Source organism: Mustelus asterias, chromosome 2 (genome assembly GCF_964213995.1).
Source record: "Mustelus asterias chromosome 2, sMusAst1.hap1.1, whole genome shotgun sequence".
In the NCBI taxonomy this organism is placed as follows: Eukaryota; Metazoa; Chordata; class Chondrichthyes; order Carcharhiniformes; family Triakidae; genus Mustelus; species Mustelus asterias.
The window spans coordinates 143,750,765-143,777,515 of NC_135802.1; the positions used below are offsets into that span (position 1 = coordinate 143,750,765).

Here is a 26,751-nt window from a genome sequence, read left to right on the forward strand (position 1 = left end):
TTGCCTGGTAGTACAAAACTTGAGTATTGCTGAAAAAAGCTGACATGATATTGATGTTTTTTATCTGACATTTTTGAGGACAGATGCAAGAATACCATATTTAAAGAGAACAAAAATTTATACTTCGAGAAAAGGCTGCTGAATATTTGGCAGTTCAACTCTGGTTGAAGCATTGCATCAAGGAATGATTATCCATCTAGCTTTTGATTAAATTAAAACATTTTAAATTCAAAATAACCATCAATCAGCATGCTTTTCTCATGCAGTATAACTTGTTCCCTTTGAAATTTGGTATTCTTGTTTCTGTTGTTTAGAGGAAAAACTTCAAAGTATCTTTTTCAGCGATACTCAAATTGACAGAGGTAAGAAAGTTGTTTTACTTTGGCCCACGGATGATGAGAAGGAAATCAGAGAGGAGGATTGCATCTCCTGTGCTTGCACGGAAATGTATTACAGAAGGAGGAGGGGGATGTTGCGATAATTGAGGACTGAACCAGGGTATTGTAGAGGGAACGGTCCTCTTTGGAATGCTGAAACGAAAAGGGCGAACATGATGTGTTTGGTGGTGGCATTTGGCTCGAAATGGTGTGAATGGCAGTAAATGATCCTTTTTTATTATGGAGCAAGCTGAGTTGGAAGGTCAGGACATGGGGAAACCTATTCTGATTCTGGAAAGTCAAAAGGGAGTAGAATGCACTGAATGGGATGGATGCGCACAAGAGCCTTGTTAACCATGGTGGGGGTGATGTCACCCTCGACTTGAGAATATCAGAAGGATGAAAGGATTTATTGATTAAACCGATGCAATAGAGAAACTGGGCGATTAGAAGAGAGTCCTTTCAAGGAGCAGTGTTTGAGGAAGTGTAAGCAAGATAGCTGTGGGAGTTGGTGAGCTTATAGTTAATATTAGTTGATAGGCTATCACCAGAACTGTGGAGAAGCTAAGCAAAGGAAAAGTCAGAAATGGACCCTGTATGGTGAGAGAAATTTAGAAATTGGGAGCAAAGTTGATTACGTTTTCCAGTTTGAGGCGAATTGCAGGAAACAGCACCAATATAGTTTTCAGTATATCAGAAAAGAGTAGGACACGTCCCACAAAAAACCAGGTGAAGCATGACAGTACCTACAGCAACAGATTTTATTTGGAGCATGTGAGTGGAGTTAAAGGAGATGTTACGAGAACAAGTTCATCCAGGCAGAAGAGGATGGTGTAAGAAGTGGACTAGTTTTGCCTCCGTTCAAGGAAGGAGCGTTTCCATGCCAACTTCGATTTGGATGTCCCTGGTAAAGAGGAAGCAGTTAGGGCCAACAAACTGGAAACTGTTGGAAGTACTGGAGGACATTGGAACAGACATAGGAAAGACTGGCCAAGGGGAGAAAAAGTACATTTGATGAAGGAGGAAGAGTTCAGTGGGGCATGGATAGGCTGGCCAGAATTCTCTGTCTTAGCATGTGGCTGGATTTCTCTGGTCCCGCTACTGTGAATTGAATTTTGGCTGAGTGCCAAATTCTCCTTTCTCGCTGGGAGCGGTGGTAGGGCGTACAAGGTCAGAGAGTTTCGGTTGCTGTTTCTGGATTTTGGGAAGGAGGTGGTCATGGTGATTTGTGAACTAAGCAATTGGAGGCCAGGGAGGGAAGATTTCCAGCAGTATTGAGGCCAGTGATTGATCACCCAGGAAAGGATAGCTTGTTATCAGGTGGTGTAATAGTCTGGGGCAGGCAGGAGGAAATGCTGGGAGATTTGGTATTTAGCCTCTACTAGATAGAGGTCAGTTTGTCGGGCAGAAACGGCACCCACCTTTATCAGCAGATGACAATGTGACAGTGGAATCTGAAGAGAACGGAGTGCTGCAGATTCAGAGGGAAACAAGTTAGAGAGAGTGGAGGAAGTAGAGAAATTGAGAAGGCAGATGTCACATTGGCAGTTCTCACTGAAAAGATCTAGAAAAGATACAAAGCCATGGATGAGGAGTCCAGACACAGGAAAATTGCTAGAGACAAGTAAAGGGGTCTTCTTTGGCGAGGCAGAAGCGGGTCTGGAGGTGATGGCAAAGGAATCATCATTGAGCCAAGCTCAATGTCATTTGAGGTACAGGCATAAGGGGATGGAGCTGAAGCCTTTGCTAAGTTGAAAGGGGGAAGGTTGTGCATTGCACAGGATGAGATTTGAGGAAGGGATGAAGTCAGAAGGAAGTGATGGGAAACGAGGATCCACAGAGTCATAGAGGTTTAAAGCATAGAAACAGCCCCTTCAGCCCAACTTGTCCATGCCGCTCTTTTGTTTTAAACCCCTAAGCTAGTCCCAATTGCCTGCATTTGGCCCATATCCCTCTATACCCATCTTACCCATGTAACTGTCTAAACACTTTTTAAAAGACAAAATTGTACCCACCTCTACTACTACCTCTGGCAGCTTGTTCCAGACACTCACCACCCTGTGTGTGAAACAATTGCCCCTCTGGACCCTTTTATATCTCTCCCCTCTCACCTTAAACCTATGCCCTCCAGTTTTAGACTCTCCTACCTTTGGGAAAAGATATTGACTATCTAGCTGATCTATGCCCTCCATTATTTTATAGACCTCCTAAGATCACCCCTCAACCTTCTATGCTCCAAGAAAAAATTCCCAGTCTATCCCATCAAATCCTGGTAGCACCCTAGTAAATCTCTTCTGCACGCTTTCTAGTTTAAGAATATCCTTTCTATAATAGGGTGAGCAGAACTGTACACAGTTTTCCAAGTGTGGCCTTACCAATGTCTTGTACAACTTCAACTATACGTCCCAACTCCTGTATTCAATGCTCTGGCCAATGAAACCAAGCATGCTGAATGCCCTTTTCACCTCTGTCCACCTGTGATTTCACTTTCAATGAACCTGTACCCCTAGATCTCTTTGTTCTGTAACTCTTCCCAACGCCCTGCCATTAACTGAACCAGGGCAGGACTTACTCAATCTACCAAAATGCATCAACTCACATTTATCTAAATTAAACTCCATCTGCCATTCGTCAGCCCACTGGCCCAATTGACCAAGATCCCGTTGCAATCCGAGATAACCTTCACTGTCCACTATGCCACCAATCTTGGTGTCATCTGCAAAGTTACTAACCATGCCTCCTATATTTTCATCCAAATCATTAATATAAATGATAAATAACAGTGGACCCAGCACTGATCCCTGAGGCACACCGCTGGTCACAGGTCTCCAGTTTGAAAAAACTACCATCTACAACCACCTTCTGGCTTCTGTCATCAAGCCAATTTTGTATCCATTTAGCTACCTCGCCCTGGATTCCGTGAGATTTAACCTTGTGTAACAACCTACCATGCAGTACCTTGTCAAAGACCTTGCTAAAGTCCATGTAGACAACATCAACTGCACTGTCCTCATCTACCTTCTTGGTTACCTGTTCAAAAAACTCAATCAAATTTATGAGACATGACCCATTGGGTCATTGGTACCCTTGAGTTTTTGAAGCTTAACACCCTGCACACAAAGGAAAAATTAAAGTTTTTGAAAAAGAACCATATAAAGTGAAGGATGAAATGACACTGTGGACCTGACAACTTTGAGATAGTGTGTATATGCTATCGAATTACATTGAGTCTGGATCTCGGGAGTCAGTGAAAACAGCAATTTGAGGAATGCTGACTCTCTAGGAGACATTTCTAATGGTTGATGAATCCCAAACATGGAGATTGAAATTTCAGTTGGGATCCGTGTAGAATTAGTTGGAGCAGTTACCAAGTAAGATCATGCGGCTGTGAAAGCAAATTTTGGTTGGTACCCGATCAATATGTGAGGAAAGAAATAGAAAGCAACGAAGGTGAACAAGACAGAAGAGACAAATGGAAATGCCATCAGAGGGAAGAGCCAAACTTCTTCGAAGTGGTCATTCATGGAGAAGAGCACAGGAGTGAGATATTTGACAGAATTTACTGTAATTTATCAATCTAAAATTCTGAACAGCTTCTCATCAGACAGTTGACCAGTTAATTAATTGTATGGAACAAAAAACTATGAACTGGATAAATTCACATAAGATAGGGTACAATGTTATTAATTCAAGAATTACAGTGAGGAAGCTAATTGCATGTTTTACAAGGGTAGGGTGGTTGAGGCATTTTCATTTCCAAAGCATTTCCTATGTTACCACTATATGAAACTTTCTTTCTCAACTACATGGATTTAGTACTGTTACTGGCCCATAGAACCCTCCAGTGTCACCAGTATTAAAAATAGGTTGGTACATTTTTAACATTGCATGCAGTTTAGTTTAATTTTGTCGCAATCTGACACATTAAGAACTTTTTTCTGTAATAGAAATTTTTCAACTGCAAATATTTTTCTGTCAACCTTTCCCATTACAAGTCCTTGTGTCCAGATTATTAAATGGAAACAATTTACATAATTGTGTCACACTGTTATTTTGTCCTTCCTCCAATCGTAGCATTGTAGCACATGAGCTCCTTAGCTGTGTTTCAGGACAACACAACCAATTTTGCTCCCCAGATTGTTGTAATCTTTGTAAATTAACAAGTAATATAAAACCATGATATTACTTAAAATAAGGACAGAATGTATGGTATTAAATTGAGATTGAATTGCATCCGTTTTAACTAGTCTAATTATTCCCCAACCCTGCTTTACCTGAAGGCTATCTTGCAATCCCCAGCTGTTTCTATTAAATGATTTATCATGTGACTCATTGTCTTAATGTAGGGGATGACTGAAGCAGATGAAGACAAGTTATTAGCTCTGAAGGATTTCATGCTGAAGTCAAACAAGGCCAAAGCAAATGTGGTGGACCAAAGCCACATGAATGACAGCAGTCAGAGTGGTGTGATTGACCTGGTTGCTCTAGGAATTCCTGGAAGACACATTGACCTTGTTAAGACAAAACAAGAAAATGATGATAAACGAGGTAGACCTCTCTCTCTTGTGTTTATTAATAATTGGGAATAATAGGATTATGAAATTATGGAATGAATATTGTATTGTAGTCTTGTGCTAAAGAATTGAAAGCAGTGCAGGTTTTTGATTCTGAGTTCAAGAAAGAAGTATGATCTGTAGAAGCATTGCAGTACTGGAAATCATACTGATAAGTAGTTGGATTTTGCTGTAAAAATAACAGTAATGTATCAATGCTTACCATTATTAGACAAAAGACAGCAACATCCAGTGTCAGCACATGCACAGATAATTAAACACACAATCAAGACGTTGCTGTCTGAGTTGCCCAACTGTTCCACAAGCTTTTCAAGCATATACGTAACTGAGAGATTTTGTCATCTGTAACTAGTTTGATTTTTGACACTGCATTATGACTTAAAACATTTCTGCAATTATTGTATGTAACCGAAACCAGATTTCATGCAATATCTTTAAATAGTAGATGTACAGAGAAATGAGCAATATGTCTGTTTGCTTTCTCTGAGTAGAGCATTATAATTGTTGTTCTTTTCCAGTCAAGCCTCCTCTTCTCTACATCTTGATCTACAAAGTGTGTTCTTTATAGTCTGATTCTATAAAGATTCTAATTCAAAACTTTATCATCAGTTATGGCATTTTAAAATCCACTCTCGGGACCTAGGTGTTGCTGGTTAAGCCAGCATTTATTGCCTGTCCCTAATTGCCCTTGAGAAGGTGGTATTGAGCTGCCCTCTTGAACTGCTGTTGTCCAAGTAGATATACCCATTGGAGGGAGTTCCAGGATTCTGACAGTGACAGCAAAGGAACGGCGATCCATTTCCATTCAGGATGATGAGCAACTTGAACATGCTTGTGGTGAACAGTTCCCCAGACAGGATGCATTTCTGACAAAACAACATATGCCAACATGTTTTGTTCCTGTCATAATTGTTCCATGATGTGGAGATGCCGGCGTTGGACTGGGGTAAACACAGTAAGAAGTTTAACAACACCTGGTTAAAGTCCAACAGGTTTATTTGGTAGCAAAAGCCACACAAGCTTCCGGAGCCCCAAGCCCCTTCTTCAGGGGAGTGGGAATTCTGTTCACAAACAGGGCATATAAAGACACAAACTCAATTTACATGAATAATGGTTGGAATGCGAATACTTACAGCTAATCAAGTCTTTAAGATACAAGCAATGTGAGTGGAGAGAGCATCAAGACAGCCTAAAGAGATGTGTAATGTCTCCAGACAGGACAGCCAGTGAGACTCTGCAGGTCCAGGCAGGCTGTGGGGATTACAAATAGTGTGACATGAACCCAATATCCCGGTTGAGGCCGTTCTCATGTGTGCGGAACTTGGCTATCAGTTTCTGCTCAGCGACAGTGCGCCGTCGTGTGTCGTGAAGGCCGCCTTGGAGAACGCTTACCCGAATATCAGATGCCAAATGCCCGTGACCGCTGAAGTGCTCACCAACAGGAAGAGAACAGTCTTGCCTGATGATTGTTGAGCGGTGTTCATTCATCCGTTGTTGCAGCATCTGCATGGTTTCCCCAAAGTACCATGCCTCGGGACATCCCTTTCTGCAGCGTATCAGGTAGACAACGTTGGCCGAGTTGCAAGAGTATGTACCGTGTACCTGGTGGATGGTGTTCTCACATGAGATGATGGCATCTGTGTCGATGATCCGGCACGTCTTGCAGAGGTTGCTGTGGCAGGGTTGTGTGGTGTCGTGGTCACTGTTCTCCTGAAGGCTGCGTAGTTTGCTGCGGACAATGGTCTGTTTGAGGTTGTGCGGTTGTTTGAAGGCAAGAAGTGGGGGTGTGGGAATGGCCTTGGCGAGATGTCCGTCTTCGTCAATGACATGGTGAAGGCTCCGGAGGAGATGCCGTAGCTTCTCCGCTCCGGGGAAGTACTGGACGATGAAGGGTACTCTGTCCACCGTGTCCCGTGTTTGTCTTCTGAGGAGGTCAGTGCGGTTTTTCGCTGTGGCGCGTCAGAACTGTTGATCGATGAGTCGAGCGCTATATCCTGTTCTTATGAGGGCATCTTTCAGCGTCTGGAGGTGTCTGTTGCGATCCTCCTCATCCGAGCAGATCCTGTGTTTACGGAGGGCTTGTCCATAGGGGATGGCTTCTTTAACGTGTTTAGGGTGGAAGCTGGAGAAGTGGAACATCGTGAGGTTATCCGTGGGCTTGCGGTATAGTGAGGTGCTGAGGTGACCGTCCTTGATGGAGATGCGTGTGTCCAAGAATGCGACCGATTCCGGAGAGTCGTCTATGGTGAGTCTGATGGTGGGATGGAACTTGCTGATGTCATCATATAGTTGTTTCACTGATAGTTCACCATGAGTCCAAAGGAAGAAAATGTCATCGATGTATCTAGTGTATAGCATCGGTTGAAGGTTCCGTGCGGTGAAGAAGTCTGGTTCGAACCTGTGCATGAAGATGTTGGCATATTGAGGTGAGTATTTGTTCCCCATGGCTGTTCCGTGTGTCTGGATGAAGAACTGGTTGTTGAAGGTGAAGACATTGTGGTCCAGGATGAAGCGGATGAGTTGTAAAATTGCATCTGGAAACTGGCAGTTGTCGGCGCTAAGCACTGAGGCCGTTGCAGCAATGCCATCGTCGTGGGCCAACGTTGTCTACCTGATACGCTGCAGAAAGGATGTCCCGAGGCATGGTACATTGGGGAAACCATGCAGATGCTGCGATAACGGATGAATGAACACCGCTCGACAATCATCAGGCAAGACTGTTCTCTTCCTGTTGGGGAGCACTTCAGCGGTCACGGGCATTTGGCATCTGATATTCGGGTAAGCGTTCTCCAAGGCGGCCTTCACGACGGCGCAGAGTCGCTGAGCAGAAACTGATAGCCAAGTTCCGCACACATGAGGACGGCCTCAACCGGGATATTGGGTTCATGTCACACTATTTGTAATCCCCACAGCCTGTCTGGACCTGCAGAGTCTCACTGGCTGTCCTGTCTGGAGACAATACACATCTCTTTAGGCTGTCTTGATGCTCTCTCCACTCACATTGTTTGTATCTTAAAGACTTGATTAGCTGTAAGTATTCGCACTCCAACTATTATTCATGTAAATTGAGTTTGTGTCTTTATATGCCCTGTTTGTGAACAGAATTCCCACTCCCCTGAAGAAGGGGCTTGGGGCTCCGAAAGCTTGTGTGGCTTTTGCTACCAAATAAACCTGTTGGACTTTAACCTGGTGTTGTTAAACTTCTTACTATAATTGTTCCATCTCCTTATCTTAAAAAGCCTTGGCTAACCATTTCTTGTAACAAGTCTAACAACACCAGGTTAAAGTCCAACTGGATTGTACTTTAACCTGGTGTTGTTAGACTTCTTACTGTGTTTATCCCAGTCCAACGCCGGCATCTCCACATCATAACCATTTCTTAACATGGTCATGAAAACAAGACACAAAAATCCCAATTCTACAGTTTTAGCAAATACTTAAAGCAGATTGTCAGCTAATCTGACAAATCAAGTCTCAAAGCAACCTGGGAATTAATCATTTTAAGTAATTCACTATTTCCAGCTGCAGTACAACTCTGCATGCTATCTAAGTAAATAGAACCCAAAACCTTTAATCATGAGATTAAACCAATCCTAGGTGTCCATAATTTGTACGCAAGTATGATTGATATCTTACATTTAAACACATGAAGAGTTTAAAGTTGAGTTATTTGCCCACTGGAATTCAGTAATATAATTCGGGTCGGAAACTCCAAAGTTTTTGGATCATAAGCTTTGCACTTGGAATTTGGCTATGGTGAGCATGAGATATTTCACTTCGGGTCTGATTCAAATGACCCACGAGGGAGCTTTTGTCAAACAAAGTTTATTTAAGAATATACATGATGTCATATACATGGATTTTAGTAAGGCGTTTGATAAGGTCCCCCATGGTCGGCTTATGATGAAAGTGAGAAGGTGTGGGATAGAGGGAAAGTTGGCTGATTGGATAGGTAACTGGCTGTCTGATCGAAGACAGAGGGTGGTGGTCGATGGAAAATTTTCGGATTGGAGGCAGGTTGCTAGCGGAGTGCCGCAGGGATCAGTGCTTGGTCCTCTGCTCTTTGTGATTTTTATTAATGACTGAGAGGAGGGGGCTGAAGGGTGCGTCAGTAAATTTGCTGATGACACCAAGATTGGTGGAGTAGTGGATAAGGTGGAGGGCTGTTGTAGGCTGCAAAGAGACATAGATAGGATGCAAAGCTGGGCTGCAAAATGGCAAATGGAGTTTAACCCTGATAAATGTGAGGTGATTCATTTTGGTAGGACTAATTTAAATGTGGATTACAGGGTCAAAGGTAGGGTTCTGAAGACTCTGGAGGAACAGAGAGATCTTGGGGTCCATATCCACAGATCTCTAAAGGTTGCCACTCAAGTGGATAGAGCTGTGAAGAAGGCCTATAGTGTTTTTATTAACGGGGGTTGGAGTTTAAGAGCCGTGGGGTTATGCTGCAACTGTACAGGACCTTGGTGAGACCACATTTGGAATATTGTGTGCAGTTCTGGTCACCTCACTATAAGAAGGATGTGGAAGCGCTGGAAAGAGTGCAGAGGAGATTTACCAGGATGCTGCCTGGTTTGGAGGGTAGGTCTTATGAGGAAAGGTTGCGGGAGCTAGGGCTGTTCTCTCTGGAGCGGAGGAGGCTGAGGGGAGACTTGATAGAGGTTTATAAAATGATGAAGGGGATAGATAGAGTGAACGTTCAAAGGCTATTTCCTCGGGTGGATGGAGCTATTACAAGGGGGCATAACTATAGGGTTCGTGGTGGGAGATACAGGAAGGATATCAGAGGTAGGTTCTTTACGCAGAGAGTGGTTGGGGTGTGGAATGGACTGCCTGCAGTGATAGTGGAGTCAGACACTTTAGGAACATTTAAGCGGTTATTGGATAGGCACGTGGAGCACACCAGGATGATAGGGAGTGGGATAGCTTGATCTTGGTTTCAGATAAAGCTCGGCACAACATCGTGGGCTGAAGGGCCTGTTCTGTGCTGTACTGTTCTATGTTCTAATACGGTTAACATGTATAGAAAGAAAATTAGCAATAACTTTTACCAATTACAAACAAAAAACAACCATGATATTGTATAATCCTTAATGAAAATAGGAAATGTTCCAACCAAACAAATGTCCCTATACAAAACCCTTGCCATAGGTTTAGCACAGAAAATACAAATGTTCACGTGATGCTGGAACGTAGTTCTTTGAGTGCCGCAGTTCTCTTGATGCACACCCAGATAAGCTCGGAGTCGGAACAGCTTCCCAAAACACCAGGGAGAGAGAGACTCTAGGCAAGCCAACCACCAACAGCAGATTTTTTTTTCCACTCCAGGAAGGCAAAAAAGCCTTGCTCCCAGCTAGCCAGCAGAATTTCCAATGCCAAGGAGAGAGAGAGAGAAATACTGTTTTCCGTCAAATTTCCACCCCCTTCTAAACTAAAACAGCAGCTCAAAACAGAAAATGAAAGAACTCCTGTCACCTGACCTGTCAACAAGTCTTCCTCCTAACAATGCAGGGTCGTGAAACAAATCTCAAAGTACCTGGGGTCCAGAGTAAAAATAAACAAAACTCCATTTAAGCCATTGAAGCAGCAACAAAAGGACTTCAAGCAGACAGCCTGGCAACAATCAAAAAAAAGAGAAGCTGTTATAGCTGCAGAGAACATGTTTTAAAAAAAACATTTCTTAAAGGTGCACTAATGTCACACTAAACACACAAACTATTATGCATTCATTCAAGTGCAGATTAATTTTTAATCTGTGATAAGTCTTGATTACTACCAAGCAACTTCTCTAACTTTTACAATAGTGGAATTTCTTTCCCTCTATCAGCCCCATCTTTCTTTCCCTCTCTCTTTAAGATATAGTTACACTTCCTAGTTTAGACTCTGCATGTCTTGGTGAGGATTTTCCAGTATGGTTGAAGATGTATCCTGTTGCTTGCCCTGCTTGTAAAAATCCTAAGTGAAACTGAATCATTAAATCGGAATTGTTTTACCATAAATGTCCGTGCAGAACCTTGTGTTAAATCTGTTGGCAAGCGCAATTCATTTGCTGCTGACCACAAAATGCAGGCAAAATTGAGGTCGGGGACCTAGAAATCCACGTTTTCATTAGATTTTCATGAAGCATGAACTATTTCAGTAAAGTTTGTTCTGAGTCATCGCTTTATGGATAGTTGTGGCCTTTTAAAAGGTGATGTTATAAAATGTCACTTCCAACCCTATCCTGACATTTTCATCCTCAACTTTTAAAACACTATTATATACGTTAGTATCAAATAATCCTCACTCTATCAATAGGTGAGGGTTCTGCAATAAGTACATATGATTTTGTACTATTACAACCCTCTCTTTTCAGGGGAAAGTTTGCTTCAATACTCTGCATTTCTTGAGTCATTGCATGACAACACCGGGAAAGTCATGGGGGCAATTTATTCCTTAAAGCAACAATGCTTTGAAATTGAAACGTAATGTAACTATGCCTTTATGTTTGCCTGTATTGTGCATAGAAGAAAAAGAAAAACTGCTAAGCAGAGTGGTTTTGTAACACTGAAGTATTTGATTTTGTAAATATATGCATAATAATTGTGGCTTAGCCATCAACTAAATTTATCTTTGGAATTTGGATTGAACAGAATCTTCTAGAACTTGGACTGTTAATTATATCAATGAATTTCTTGGAAGAACAATTGTTGTACTTCTATGAAAGTACAACAATTAAATTGAGCAAATCGATTGATATTTTCTAACAAGTCCTTTACCTTTCTCAGGGAGTCACAATGATGACTTTCAGTAAATCGTTTTCTGAAAATATACATTTTTTTCTTTTTGGATTTTGGATTTTAGTTTTGTAGTGGCAGATCCTGAGGAATGACTACTTTGGGTTTTTTTCATGCATAAACATGGTCATTTGTGCCAAAATTTATTTTTTAACAGAAGTAGATAAGTGTTATTACAAAATTATTTGGTTCCAGTTCATTTTAGAGTTAAATCTTGCTTTGATTCTTTCTCAATTGGAATACATCAAATTATTGTTATGCTGATTAGAAAAAAACAGATCATAAATTCTGGATAAAGCCCTGGTGAGTTACCAGTTTGAAGTCCAGGATTATTATAACTTCTGTTCATAACGTTCAACATTCGTGGAAACTCAGAACCAAAGCAGCCCATATATAAATTCAGCAAGACCTGGACAATATCCAGGCTTGGGCTGACAAGTTTCAAGTACATTTGTACCACACAAGTGTCAGTTGATGACCATTTCCGATAAGAGAGAATCTAATGATCACCCCATGACATTGAATGGCATTGCCCTCGCTGAATTCCCACGCTGTCAACATCTGGAAGGTTACAATTACCCAGAAACTAAACTGGACTAGCCACGTGAATACTGTGGCTATAAGAGCAGGTCAGAGGCTCACAGCGAGTAACTCACCAGCTGACTCCACAAAGCCTGTCCACCATCTGCAAGGCACAAGTCACGTGTGTAAAGGAATAGTCTCCACTTGAGTGGATGAATGTAGCTCTTAACAACACTCAATGACATCATTCAGGACAAAGCAGCCCGCTTGATTAGCATTCATTGACAAACATTCAGCCCTCCACCACTGACACACAATGGCAGCTGTGTGCACTATCTACACGATGCACTGCAGGAACTTGCCAAAGATCGTTAGGTAGTAGCTTCTAATCCCATGATCACTCCCATCTAGAAGGACGAAGACAGCACACGCATGGCAACAACACGCATGGCAGTTCACCCCCAAGCAACAGTTATCCTTACTTTGAAATATATTACTGTTCCTTCACAGCTGCCATTGGGTCAAAATCCTGGAACTGCCTCCTTAAAAGCATCATGGGGTACCTACACCATATGAACTGCAGCGCTTCAAGAAGGCAACTCATCACTACCTTCTCAAGGCCAGTTAGGGATGGGCAATAAATGCTGGCTGAGTTGATACGGTCACGGCGCAGTAGGTAGCACCGCTGCATCACAGTGCTAGGGGCACGGGTTCAATTGTGCTCTTGGGCGACAGTCTGTGGAGTTCGCACATTCTCCCCAAGTCTATGTGGATTTCGCACATTCTCCCCAAGTCTATGTGGATTTCCTCCAGGTGTTCTGGTTTCCTCCCACGTTCCAAAGATGTGCAAGTTAGGTGGATTGGCTGTGCTAAAATTGCCCCTTAGTGTTCTAAGATGTGTAGGTTAGGGGGATTAGTGGCTAAATATGTGGGCTTCAGGGGATAGGGCCTGGGTGAGATGATCTGTTGGAGAAACTCAGTGGGCCGATTATGATTCTATGATTTCGGAAGATAATTATATAGCTGAACTCAATCTTGTCTTTCAATATCCAATTTCAGCAAGAAGACATGTAAAACAAGACTCAAATTTGAATGAAGAATGGAAGAGCATGTTTGGCTCTCTAGAACCTTCAAATATTGTTCAACCTAAAATCCTTGCAGCCCCTGGGGACCAGGAAAATGCCACTGGGAAGAGTCTCCGTTCAGAGTCTTCACCAGGAATGATGATCACCACTAATCCAGCTTTGCATCAGGTTAATAGAAACTTCATGCTCAAATTATATTCTCTTTTTTTTTCTATAGTTACTTTGCTTCCAGTTACTGTTTAATAATGGCATTAGGCATGCTAACTCAGAAATTGTGTGGGTTTTCTCCATGAAATCCTTAACCCCATCCTCAAAAAATGGCCCTGAATGGACTAGCATGATATTCTAATTCTCAAGCTGCCTACCTTGGAAAAGGCACATGCAATCACCCAGTCAGTTATATCTCTGTAGGCCTGTGCATGCTATTTTCATTACTCTCGCAACCTTTGTCAAGTGTTTCAGGTTAGCTGTGCTGATAGTGCAGGGAAATTGGGCTAGCAGACTTTCTTCATGTTTTCTACCCAGTTTTTTTAATGTTGATCACTTTTTACCCAGTTGCACTTTGTACACTAGATTGCTCGTGCACTTTTCATGGCATATAATATCCAAAAAGTCATCTTGTGCTGCTTCTTAACAGTTGAATAAGTTGTCTTCAAAAACCATCAGCACATGGAGAACTTCATGAATGATGGGGCTCTGAAAGGTGAACAGACTTGTTTAGGGACTTTGTTCTGATAAAATGCCTGTTAATATTATGGTTTTTGTTTTGTAACTCTGCAACACTTTTTTATTTAATACTTTTCTATTTAAGAGGAACAATTCTTATTTACTGATCATAGTAAGCGTTTTTTTTTTAAGCATGAAAAAAGTTAATTATTGCTACTAAATTGCCAGAAGGCAGACAAATGGAGCATTTTTAGGGCTTGAGCAGCCCGCCGCATCCGTTTCTTTTTCCGCTAAATAGAAATACCCAATCTCTGGCTCGTCCTAGGTGTCATGTAGCCAGGTTGGATTACAGTGACACTAATGCCATTGGAAGATGTGTATGGGGCAAGACTTTAAATTGTAAATGACAACTTAAACATGTGCTATGATATATGATACAAGAAATGAAGTTATGTCGATTGGTATGTGCAAGCATGAACCATATAACAGATTGATAGGCGACACTTTGTAGCCGACAATCTTAATCTCTTTATTCTTCTGCAGCTGAAGTGAGGGAAGAAACCTACCCTGAAGACATTGCCTTCTGGTCAAAATCTGTTCTACTGTGCATGATTGAATATCTTGTAATAAATAGACCAGAGAACATAGGTAATATGGGCAATTTGAAAAAAAAGTTTGTTCGAGGTTGAAAACAGTTTAGAAGTCTTTGAGCCCCATTTTCTGAGAGTGAAAAGAAATACCATGACGGAAAGGAGAAATAGGTTTATTTTTTTTTAGAAAACTTCCAAGGCAGTCTACTGTTATGTTTGCAAATTATTCCTTGGCATTCCTGGAGGAATGTTGGAAGAGATCTTGCTGATCATGAAACTTCCAAAAGTCATATTGGGGCTGTGTGCACATTCGTTCAAATATGTAAATCATCTGGAAGAATTGATTCTGCATTATTGGCTCAGTTTGAAAATAAGAATTCTTACTGGAAGAAGGTGCTGTTGTTGCCATGTCAAACTGCTGGCAACTTGGGACTTCCTTTAAGAGGACATGATGAGTCATCGATGTAAAGTCGAAGAGGTAATCTTTTCAGGCTGCCTTGAACATCTCGGTGAATTTGATGAGCTTCTCAAAGAGCATTTGCAAAGCTATTAATATTGTGGCTCTGGGGAGACCAACTTCTTAACGCATAGAACTTGCGATGTATTTGTTGCTATAATGCAGACTGGCTCAAAAACCAATTCACTAAAGAAGTTAAAAATGCCAAATACGATTCCATAACAGTTGATTCTACACCAAATGTGAGTCATGTGGGCCAATTAACATTAATGTTAAGTTATGTGACCAGCGATGGGGAAGTTGCAGAGCAATTTCTCATGTCCAGCTACAATCCCACACTTATGAGTGTCTGGAGACAACTGTTTGGAAGTCATTGCAAGTTTAGTTTTGGACATTAAAAATGGTCATGGCCAGAGCTTTGATTATGCTGCAAATATGGCAGGAAAATATTCAGGTCTACAAGCAAAACTGAATGCAAGCCCCTCTCATCCCATGTTCCAGTCCACTTCTTGAATTTAATCTGCAATGCAGCAACTGAATCAAGTGAGGCAGCCATACATCTTTTGACTTTGTTTTAAACATGTATGCCTTTTTTCTATTTCTACGCATCAGTGGAATATGCTGCAATGATGCTTGGAGCAGGCACATGGAATCATTTAACGGTCAAAAGAATTTGTGACACCAGGTAGTCTATTCGTGCAGACGCTGTTTTGGCTTTGAAATTGAACTTCGTCAATATAAAGGAATGCTTATCAGACATAGCCACATCAAATTCAGAGAAAGCACATGTGAATGCTGAACCAAAATCCTTAGTAGAGAAGTTTGAAAGGTACAATATGCAGTTTTTGCTGTCTTGAGAAACCATTTACTTCAAAGAATCAGTGCCATCAGCAAATCGTTGCGAAATGTTGATAAAACTTTATTGAATGCTTCACAATTGTTAGTCTCAGTTAAAAGTTTTGTTATGGAAGTTCAAAATGACTGTCAGTGGAAGCAGAGGCACTAACATTAACAAAGAATATAGGTCCCTCTGATGTTGAGAAGCAGCAAGACACATTTTTTGATGAGACTAGAGACAATAAAATCACTTTAAAAGGGAAAGAGAAGGTCATCGTTGAGATTGTCGATGTTATTTGCGACACAATAATGGTGCAATTGCAGAGTAGAAGTGAAACTCTGAAGAAAAGTATTGAATTATTTTCTGTGCTTTTCGACAGAAGTTGAATGAGAATGCTAAGAGCCCTTGCAGTAAGAAATTAACTGAATTCTACCGATAGGGCATAGACAAAAATCTTTTTGAAGACAAAGTGAAATAATTCATTTATCCCATAAATAATGATGAGCTCTATGCTCTTGAGATCACCAGCTGATTTGTATTGACTTGTAAAGGTAAGTTCGCCATAGTCCCAGATCACCATGGGCTGCTCTCCCCTTTGAGGGAGAGAGCTGACTGGTGATATAACCTAAGGATCACCACACCTCAGGCAAAGGGCAAGGTTGAGAAGGTGGGCCTTCATGAAGAACCTCAGTTCGGGAATTGAGCGCACACTGTTGATGTCGCTTTGTATCACGAATCAGCCATCCAGCCAACTGAGCTAATCAACTTGGATGATTTGGCATAGAGGCAGAGCGTGCGGCCCCCAAAAGCATGAGTCTGCCTCTGGTGCTTTCTGTTTCAAATGCAGATAACCCTGCTTTGTAAAATAAAGGTCTTGATTGTCATTTTTAGAATTTATTCTTTAGCTTGGGTTATGCTACAACACAGAAAACAGTCAGTTCCCTGACCAAACAAAAATACTTTTTCCATTCATTAGCTCCTTCCTGTGAAGTGTCCTGACACTATATAGAATCTGAAGTAGTCCCTGTTCAAATGCACCAAGACCTGGATGATATCCAGGCTTTGGCTGACAAGTTGCAAGTATGATTTGTGCCACACAAGTGCTATTCGCAAATTATGCCGAGACGAAAGAAGTTGGAGTTTTTAAATGAACCTCGTCTTGTCAACAGGTGAATACGCTCATGATGGTAGTTTTTGTGGTGGACATCAATCAAATCTGCTTTTGCTTGCTTATAGCATTGTAAAGTTTTTATTGCAAAGTTATTGGGCTAAACTTTGCTAGAATTCAAAGTAACTGCAAGGCTAAGTGTGCTCACCATTACTTATGAGTAAATAGTACAGCAAATTCAGGTGAAGATGTGGGGTTAAATTTAATATCCAAATATTGTCTGAGTTATGGCATTCCATTGTTAGCTTTGCAGAAAGGCATATTTCCTGCTGTCCCTATTTTTCTTTAAGAATTTGCCAAATTTTTCTGTAAATATGTCATAGAAAGTTATTGCCCTTAGAAGCACAAGTACCCTATTAACCATATGATATATGTGAGTGACTGTTACAAGTCTTGAGCTTTATTCTTTTAGGTAGTGAATTGGTGTTGGAGATTTTAAAACTGTCAAACGTGTAAAAGGCAATCTAGAACTAATATTATGTTCCTTTCTGTGAAAAGTATTTAGCACTGGGGATGATTTTTCTGGCACGGTAGTGAAGGCAAAAAAATCTAGAATCATTTGAGGTGGTTGAATGATGTGATGTTGGACTGTGGCTTCAATGAAAGGATGAACTAAATGGACCTCTTATCAACCTGCACCAATTCTCTGTGATGCGTGGCTGTTCTATATATATGCTGACAATGTCAGTAACTTTAATATTAATATTGCTCAGTGATAAAATGCTGTACAATCCAGTCTCCTGTCATTTTCTAATTTATTTGAAGGTGTCTGAAGGGTCTGGGGCTCTAACAAAGAAGACAACTTCTTTATCAGTTCTGCAAAGTGGAAATATTCCAGTTTTGCCACCTACATACCAGAGACGTATTACTACATGTGCCACTGAGCTCCAGCACCTTATTCAACAGAAACGAGAGCAGTGCAGTGCTGAACGAATGGCAAAACAGTTGATGGAAAGTGCTGAATGGGAAAGTAAACCTCCACCACCAGGTACACAAGAAAAATAGGCTAACTAGATTTAAACCAACTTCAATTTGGTTTCTCTTGGATTTATTTGCTAACACATTGATTATTAAATTTTGTGCAATCAAAAAGATAAATAGTAGTAGGTAACCCAATTTTTGGATTGATGTTTAAATACATTAGTTTATCCAAATCATAATCCTGTTAATTAGGAAAACCTAATTTTGGGGTTTAGTTCAAAATGTGGATTGAAAATTGAAAATTAAACCTCCACAATAGACTAATTTGGGTCAAAACAGAATGTTAAAAGTTTGAATCCTGCTTCCAACCCCCTACTTAAGTTTTAGCGGAAGTGGGATGGACACAGGCAACCAAGCAACTCGCAGGAGGCAGTTATTAGTTGGCTGTTTAAATGTTGGTCCAGATTTTGCACTCAGCAGCAAACATTTTAATGTTGCTTTCACACTTTTCCTGACAATTTGAATCGGGCACTAAACCTAGGTGATCATCAGGCATCTAGCCACGCTGATGTTATAAAAGCAGAGTAAACAGTTGATCATATTGAAGAATGTTACAGAAGGCATACCAGAAGGTTACAAGCAAATTTCAGAATAATTTAACCAGGAGCACGAAAAGTTTGGAATATGATCCTGGTGTTTGGATGCTGAAGTAGCTTAAACAAATTCAATTTTTTTTAATGTGGAATTTTAAAAAATCTTTTACAGTAAGCTGACAAGCCACAAATATAAAATTATTTTTTTAGTAGTACTTTGTTAAAAATCCCAGTTTAACAAAATCTAGATTTTTCAGGGGTTTTTACAATGAAGCTTATGGTTACAAGTGGAAGTTCTTGCCTGTTTTGTTATTTCTAATTGATTGCCATCTGCAGGGATTTCAATAGTGTCCCCAATGGAAATTAGTCAAATTACTGACGGCAACTTCCATCTTTAACTAGGCATGTGCGAGTTGCAGAAGTTGCTGTCAGTTTCAGAGAAGTTATGATGACAAATGCTAAGTTTCACTGTTATTGCTACTTAAAATGCAGGTCAATATGGGTAACTCCTATTTAACCAATATTTTAAATTTGACCTTGGTCAACCAAGTTTTCTGAACATTGAGAAATCAATAGTTAAAAGGTGAGCAGTGCTAGGTTTGGAAAATAGATTTTTCACTTACCAGTATTCCTGTTTCATTCACTCCGTGTGATTGGATATCATCCTGATACCCTTTTCCCCCTCCTTATGGCTGATTATTTCCCCACCACTTGCTCTGGCCTTTGATCTAGCCTCTGCCCTCTGATTTTCTTTGTTGCCTCCAATCACCCCTTGCTGTGGCCTCCGATATTGTCTGGTTGCAGTCTCTGATCTGTCTTTCCCTGTTCTGGTCTCTGTGTTATTAAATTTACCAGACATTTACAACACAAGTGGCATCTATTAATGTTTCTGCTGGTTCTTTGCAGTGTTATCCAAATTTATTCCCACGCTGCAACCTGTTATCTTCCTTTGCTTCAATATTTATAGTTTTCCCTTGCAAGATGAAATGGTATTTGCCTCAGCCATTTCCTAGTTAATCATTGATTTATTAATTTTTTATTAATGAGTACTGAATAATGCTGTCCATATTAAAATTGGTTTTCGCTTTGTATGTCTGATTTAACGATCAAAGATCACAGTTTAGATGGTTAAATCATAAGTACTTTGTATTCTGCATTCGCATTAATAGATGTATGACCAGTATAAGTATGTGCTGAGGACAGCTGAACAGTTTCTGAGGTTTGGAGTTTACTTTAATTTGCTACTAAGTTTCACTGTCTATTTAGGCTGGCATCCCAAAGGGCTTCTAGTTGCACATCTTCACGAACATAAGTCAGCAGTGAACCGAATCCGTGTCTCTGATGAACATTCAATTTTTGCTACCTGCTCAAATGATGGAACTGTGAAGATTTGGGATAGTCAAAAGATGGAGGGAAAGACCACAACTACCAGGTATGATTGCAAATCTCTAACTGCTTTTGTTTTACATAAGCTTCAGAATAAGGAGTGTGAATAAAAGATATTATGGAAATCCATTAAGATCAGTTTGGATTCATGTTCCGAAGAAGCACCATCAATGCCATTTTTGTTTTGAGACAAGTGATGGAGAAATATTGGTTGCCTGATACAACTTGAGCATTTATTTATCAATTTAGAGAAGATCTATGACTGGGATGCCTCGGGGGAAAGCCTGGAGATTCACTAGAATTTGTGAATTCCCTGAAAACAACGTATGATTATACTATTACAGGATATGTACAAGGAGTGCCACACAAGAGTAAGAAGCAGTGAGAGGAAAGGGAAAGCTTCTAAGCCAAAGTTGGATTCCACCAAGGATCAGCACTGAACACATCTCTTCTGCTTATCTGAGCAAGTGAGACAGGAAGTGCAATTGTCAAGGATAATGAGAGCATGACTGAGTATCTGAAGAATTAGAGGAAAGCACCGGAGACAGCTGTATGAAGATCAGTATTGTCATGAATCTGGCTGCTGTTGACTGCAAGGGTGTCCCAACTTGGAACACCGGTTTGTGGTGCAATTTTGTTTACGGGAATGGTGTGAGGAGTCACGTAGGAAACCCAGTGAGAAAGTAACCAGTCCAGTTGTAGTATATCACTTATTCAAGACTATTTATTGCAATAAAGAAAAGACACATACACACAAAAATGACTATGATGATCTAAGACAGTTATGCAGAAGAACTTCTAAACACAACCACACAGTTTATGTAGGAATTGCCCCTTTGGATCCAAAGTATATTTAAAAAATCGAAACTCTTTCAGGACTTTCACTCCTCCCAAACAACATCCACTTCAATATACCTATAAGTAAAGGCCAGCTTATAGTTACCACACTGTACACAATTGCGGAGTTACTCTGGGAAACATCTCTTCTTGAGTCAGTGAAGATATAATTTTAACTGCCCCCACAAGGGTTTCTGCACTCTTGCTTCTTGCCTGCTAGTTAGAACTGGCTTCCAGGCTGCCAGGTGGAATCTGCTTCCCGAATGTTGACAATTATACTATTTTTCCCTTTGATTGTTCTCTCTCTATTTGCTGTCTGTCCCCTCAGCTTCTGTGGCTCTAAAACATTAACTGCATGCCTCCCCTTGATGGTTTAATCGTCTAACTAAGGTGTTCCCTATTAGCATGATGATGTATTCTTCTGGTCTATCTAAAGCCTGCTAATCTTGTTCCTGGGAGACTCCCATCCTGTGAAATATGTTTTAAATGCTCGTGGCTTCTACCTGTTTCTTTTGTTACATTCTTGGTATTGATTGTTACTCGGTACATTCATGACAATATACCCAAAGATCTAACATATAGACTGTCAGTTTGAACCCCAGGAGGAGGATTGGAGTAAAGGTGTAACGATTATGGGTGAAGACTTTGAGAAAGTAACTAGTTTGAAGTACCTGTGCTTGACGGCAGAAGATGGAATTATGAAAATGGAAATTAAGTAACAGATTAATTTTGGTTGAAGTATTTGGAAGAAGTGGAGTGTAATGGATAGAGAAGTATAGGAAACTGAAAGGGAGAACCTACAAGACAGTTGTCAGACCGGCTTTGTTATATCGTACAGAACTTGGACAGCAGCAAGAAGAGAGGAACAGTTACTGAATGCTAATAAGATGGGGATGCTGAGATGGATGTTTGGCATGACAAGGAAGGACAGGATCAGGAACCAGGACATCATAGAGTCCGTGAAGACTGGGAGCATCCGAAGAAAGTAGCTGAGAAGAAATTGAAAATGTATGGTCATCTGTTGTGGGGAGAGGGAGGAATTTTTAAAAATTCATTCATGGGATGTGGACATCGCTAAAAGGGCAGCATTTATTGACTGCCCTAATTGTCCTTTAACTAAGGAGATCAGACCTGCACACAGTACTCCAGACACCCTGTATAACAGTAGCAAAACATCCCCACTTTTATATTCCATTCCCCATGCAATAAAAAATACCCTATTCCATTTGTCTTTCTAATTACTTGCTGTGTCTGCATACTAACCTTTTGTGATTCATGTGTCAATATATCCAGACCCCCCTGTTTTGGAAGAGTTCTGCAATCTCTCTATTAAATAATATGGTGCTTTTATATTCTTCCTACCAAAGTGGACAGGTTCACATTTTCACACATTATGCTCCCATCTGCCAAATATTTGTCTGTTCTTTTAATCTGTCAAAATCCCTTTGCAGATTAGTCCTCTTCATAACTTACTCTCCTACCTTTCTTTTTGTCATCAGCAAATTTAGCTACCATGCTAAATTGGTCCCTTCACCCAAGTCATTGGCATGATCCCTGTGATGCTCCACTGGTTATAGCTTGTCAACCTGAAAAAGATCCATTTATTCTTGCTCTCTGCTTCCTGTTAGCTAACCAAAAATGTATCAATGTTAATATGTTACTGTCTGGACCATGAGTTCTTATTTTAAGTAACCCTTGATGCTGCTCTAATGTCTTTTCGACATCTAAGTACACCACATTCACAGGTTCCCCTTTATCCACCTTGTTTTGTTACTTTCTCAAAGAACTCTGAATAAATCAGCTGTATAATCTTTTCCTTTCATAAAACCATACTGACTCTGCCTGATTTTCTATGTGTTCTGTCATAATTTTTAGTAATAGATTCTAACATTTTCCCTATGACAGATATTAGACTAACTAGCCTGAAGTTTCATGCTTTCTGTATGTCCTTTCTTGAATAGAAGAATTACATTCATTATTTTTGACCTGTTGGGAGCTTTACAATGTCTGGGGAATTCTGGAACAATTGCAGCCAATGCAGCTGTCATCTCAGGGCCTTAAATTTTAAGTTTCTCAGGACCCTTTCCCTGATGATTGCCATTGTTTTAAGTTCACTTTGTTCTCTTTCACTCATCTCATGATTTTCAAATGTTTTTGGAATGTTATTTCCATCTTTTACAGCAGATAGATTATTTCTTAAATTATTTCCCATTAATTCCACTGTCTCATCCTCTAAGGGACAGACATTCACTTTGTTATTCTTATCCTCTGTAAATACTTGTAGAAACTCTTACTATCTGCTTTTATATTTCAGCCAACTGTCTCTATTTCTCTTTTTAAAAAATTAGTCTTTGCTGGATTTTGAATTCTGTCCAGCTTTCTGAACGAGCACTAGTCTTTTTGGAATTGTACATATTTTTTCTTTCAATTTGGTACTATCCTTATCTTCCTTAGTTAGCCACAGAAGGTGTATCTTTCTCACTAGAATACATCTTTGAGAGCTGTGAAATATCTCCACATATGTCTGCTACTGCTTTTCTACTGTTCTACCTTTTAATCTAATTTCCCATTTTACCGTAGCCAGATCTGTCATCTCTGTAATTATTTCTATTTAATTTAAAACACGAATCCTAGACCAGCATGCAAAATTCAGACATATTATAATCATGAAGGAGAAGTAGAAGGTCTAATACCAGACAAATTTGGAAGAAGAATGGCTGACTGACAGGAGGAGGTGAAGAAGGGTGACCAACTGGCATTGTGGTGACCACCAAGTAAAATGGTGGAATGCGAAAGAAAAAGAACAAGGAATGCGGTCATCAAATTATAAACAGGATATAAAGAAAGTTAGTGCAGTTTATGACTTCCATTCTATTTTTACTGCCAGATTGATGCAAATGTTTCTACTTTAACCTTTTGCCCCCCCCACCCCTGAAGCCTCCATGAAAGGACTGCACTGGAATTGCCCCAGAAGTTTAAACTTCTGTTGGTCAATTGCCCTGCCTCTGCCTTTGAAGTAATTGGAAACTCCAATTTAAATTGGAGACTTTGAATGGCACTGACTCTCAGCAGAATAAGAAAGGTTAGAATGGTTACCTAAAATATGCCCCCCCCCCCCAAATGCAGTTACTTTTTCCTGTCAAAATGGCTGAGACCTTTAAACTTATTGCTTTATGGCAGCTAGTGGATAAAGAGGGGCATGGCTTCACTTCTCCCTACCCAGAAAGGCCTCCAGGAGCACTTATGTTGCACACTTGTCAGGTGGCTCAGGTCAGTAGTGCAGCGTTGGTCTGGGATTAGTAAAAAGTGACAATCTGACTGTGATTACCACTGCGCAGAAGATAAGGCCTTATCTTTTACAGATTTTTTTTGTAATAACACTGGTGTAAAATTGTGGTTACTAATCAGCTTAGCATAATTATTTCAGTTTTGTCCAAGAGTGTGTTTTCCAAAAGTATATTCTGTGGATTGGCAAGTTTCTCTCCCTGTTCTAAAACAAATTATGACTCCTCAGTTTGATATTAATTGCATATTTTTGAAAAATTGTGCATTTATGGGACATTTTTCTTGATTAAAGATATTAAAGGAACTTAATTACATAGCAATTTGTTCCAAAAGCTCTTGGGCTTCACTGTATGGAAATGCTTGTGATTTAAGACATTGGGCAGGATTTTCTAGCTGCACTTGCACCAAAACCGGAAAATCCTGCCTGAGGTCAATGGACCTTTGCATGCCCCGCCTCCCATGCGCACTACGATTCCCATGGCAGGTGGGACAAGAAAATTCCCCCCACTGTGTTTCAATATTCCTCTATTTCCTGATTGGTGAGAACCTGGACCGAGAGCACTTGCTGTTTCTTTTGTTCCCAACAATGCACTGGTGGTTTGACCTAATTTGTCAGACCAAACTGTACATTGTTATTTGATGAATGTTACTCCTGTGGGATGACTCAGTATGGATAAGGTTATAAATTACTTATTTATAACCTTATCCATACTGTGAGACTTAGGGCTGGGGTAATGTTTTCTAATATTCTTGGATGGGGATAGTGGTAGGCCACTCAGCTCCTCAAGCCTGTTCTCTATTCAGTTCGGTTACTGTTGATCTGTGTTTTAACTCCATCTTCCCACTTTTGTTCCATATTCCTTAATACTCTTGTCTAATAAAAAAAATCATCAATCTCCGTCTTAAACGTTTCCAATTCGCCAAATCTCAACAGCATTTTGGAAGGAGAGTTCAGTACTCTGTGTGAAGAAGTGCTTTGTTCAGAAATGCAGCCGATATAGTCAAGGTTTACATCTCATTCTGGGTTGAAACAAATTGGCATTTTTCCGTGGAATCTTTTATTTATTTAGTTCCAAGACATGGAATGCTGTGAATAATTTTCCATTGCTGGTTTTGGCTTTATCTGTAGGTCAATCTTGACTTATTCTCGGATTGGAGGAAAAATCAAAACGTTGGCCTTCTGCCAGGGCTCCCATTATCTTGCGGTTGCTTCAGACAATGGTACAATCCAGCTGCTTGGAATTGAGGCCAGCAAACCGCCAAAATCACCTAAAATACATTCTCTTCAGAGCAGGTATACATTCCGTCAAAACTAATATATTTTTATCATATTCAATGATCTAGTGATGAATAAAATGTTTGCATTTTCCATTTGCTAAAATGAAGAGTATCAGTGGAACAATTTTTCTCCATTTTTAAAAATTTTGTTCAGATTTCTGTTTTTTGAAAACAGAAAAAATATTTCCTGTCCATTTACTATTGTTTCAGCAAATTATCTTATTGGGCACTAGTATAAAAATATATTCAAAGTGTAATTCTAGGTGTTTTATCCGTGGTTTATAAAAATGAGTACTTCTCGTGGATCTCTTGTGTTATTTTGCATTATTATTCCCATTTAAATGTTGATAAATTGTATTCAACAAATCCAGCAGCCTCTTGTAAAATTGCATGCTTGAACATTTTTCTATTTGTTGAACATTAATAGGAACAACTTACTTCAGGTTCCTTATCCTAGAGATTGAAAGAAATTTTGTAAATGTTTGATGTGGTACTTTTAAATGCCCTAAAGCCCTTCACAGGGCATTTTTGGAAATAGTGAAAAATTGAATGAGACACTGAATCACATAAGTTTTAGAGCAGATAAACAAAAGTGTGGCCGAAGAGGTATGTTTTAAGTTACACATTCAATGGTGAAAACAAGTTGGAAGCAGTTGGAAAGGTTTAGGGAGGGAAATTCAGAGCTTTAGGGCTTCGGTAGCTAAAGTGCACAGCCACCAGTGGTGGCAGGATTAATATCAGGATGTTTGAGAGGCCAGAATTAGAGGATCATAGGTATCTCTGATAGCTTTGGGATGTCTTGAAGTCAGCAAACGGATAATTTTAGGATACATAAATGTAAGCTTATCGATTTTTGGACACAGCTGATTTATTTGTGAAAAGCTAGGAACAGTGAAGATCCAAAGACATTTACAGGTATAATAGTTGTAAATCAGGAATTGGGAGTGAGAAAGGAATTCCATAAAATTGCAATCACCACTATTGTTTACTCAGTCCCTTTATCTGTTTCACTCATGGTCGCGTCCTCCTATCTCTCACTTCTGTTTGAAACAGAGGACCCTTTTCAAAGATGTATGACTGTCTTCTGGAACAAAGTGTCCAGGTACTTCTCCCCCTCCCCTATGTTGTGCACCGTTTGCAGTTCAGCTTCTAGATCAATGATCCTGATCCAGAATTCCTCGGGCTGTTTCCACTTTCCGCATACATGTATTGCAATTTACTGTGCTTATTAAAGCTATGATTACAACTAAAATTTTTACATTTCTTAATTACACAGTTATGTGTTTTAGGTATTTATTTATCTTTTAATTTTAATCAATAAACTCTATTGCTCCCAATAACCTTTACTACGGCATTACAAAAGTCTCATTATGAAAATAACCTTAGTTACCAATT

General features: G+C 40.1%; 1 protein-coding gene across 3 annotated transcripts in view; it reads left to right on the forward strand.

Moving 5' to 3' along the window:
• pik3r4 (phosphoinositide-3-kinase, regulatory subunit 4) overlaps nucleotides 1–26,751 on the forward strand; it is an 80,434-nt gene that overhangs the window by 29,719 nt on the left and 23,964 nt on the right. For 2 of the 3 annotated variants that reach the window (XM_078242247.1, XM_078242256.1), the window contains exons 9-13: nucleotides 4,724–4,925; nucleotides 13,312–13,505; nucleotides 17,822–18,044; nucleotides 19,837–20,002; nucleotides 25,208–25,372. In XM_078242247.1, the coding sequence (XP_078098373.1) occupies nucleotides 4,724–4,925; nucleotides 13,312–13,505; nucleotides 17,822–18,044; nucleotides 19,837–20,002; nucleotides 25,208–25,372 (950 nt within the window). The remainder of the gene's footprint in view (nucleotides 1–4,723; nucleotides 4,926–13,311; nucleotides 13,506–17,821; nucleotides 18,045–19,836; nucleotides 20,003–25,207; nucleotides 25,373–26,751) is intronic. The other variant, XM_078242264.1, reaches the window with a different exon arrangement.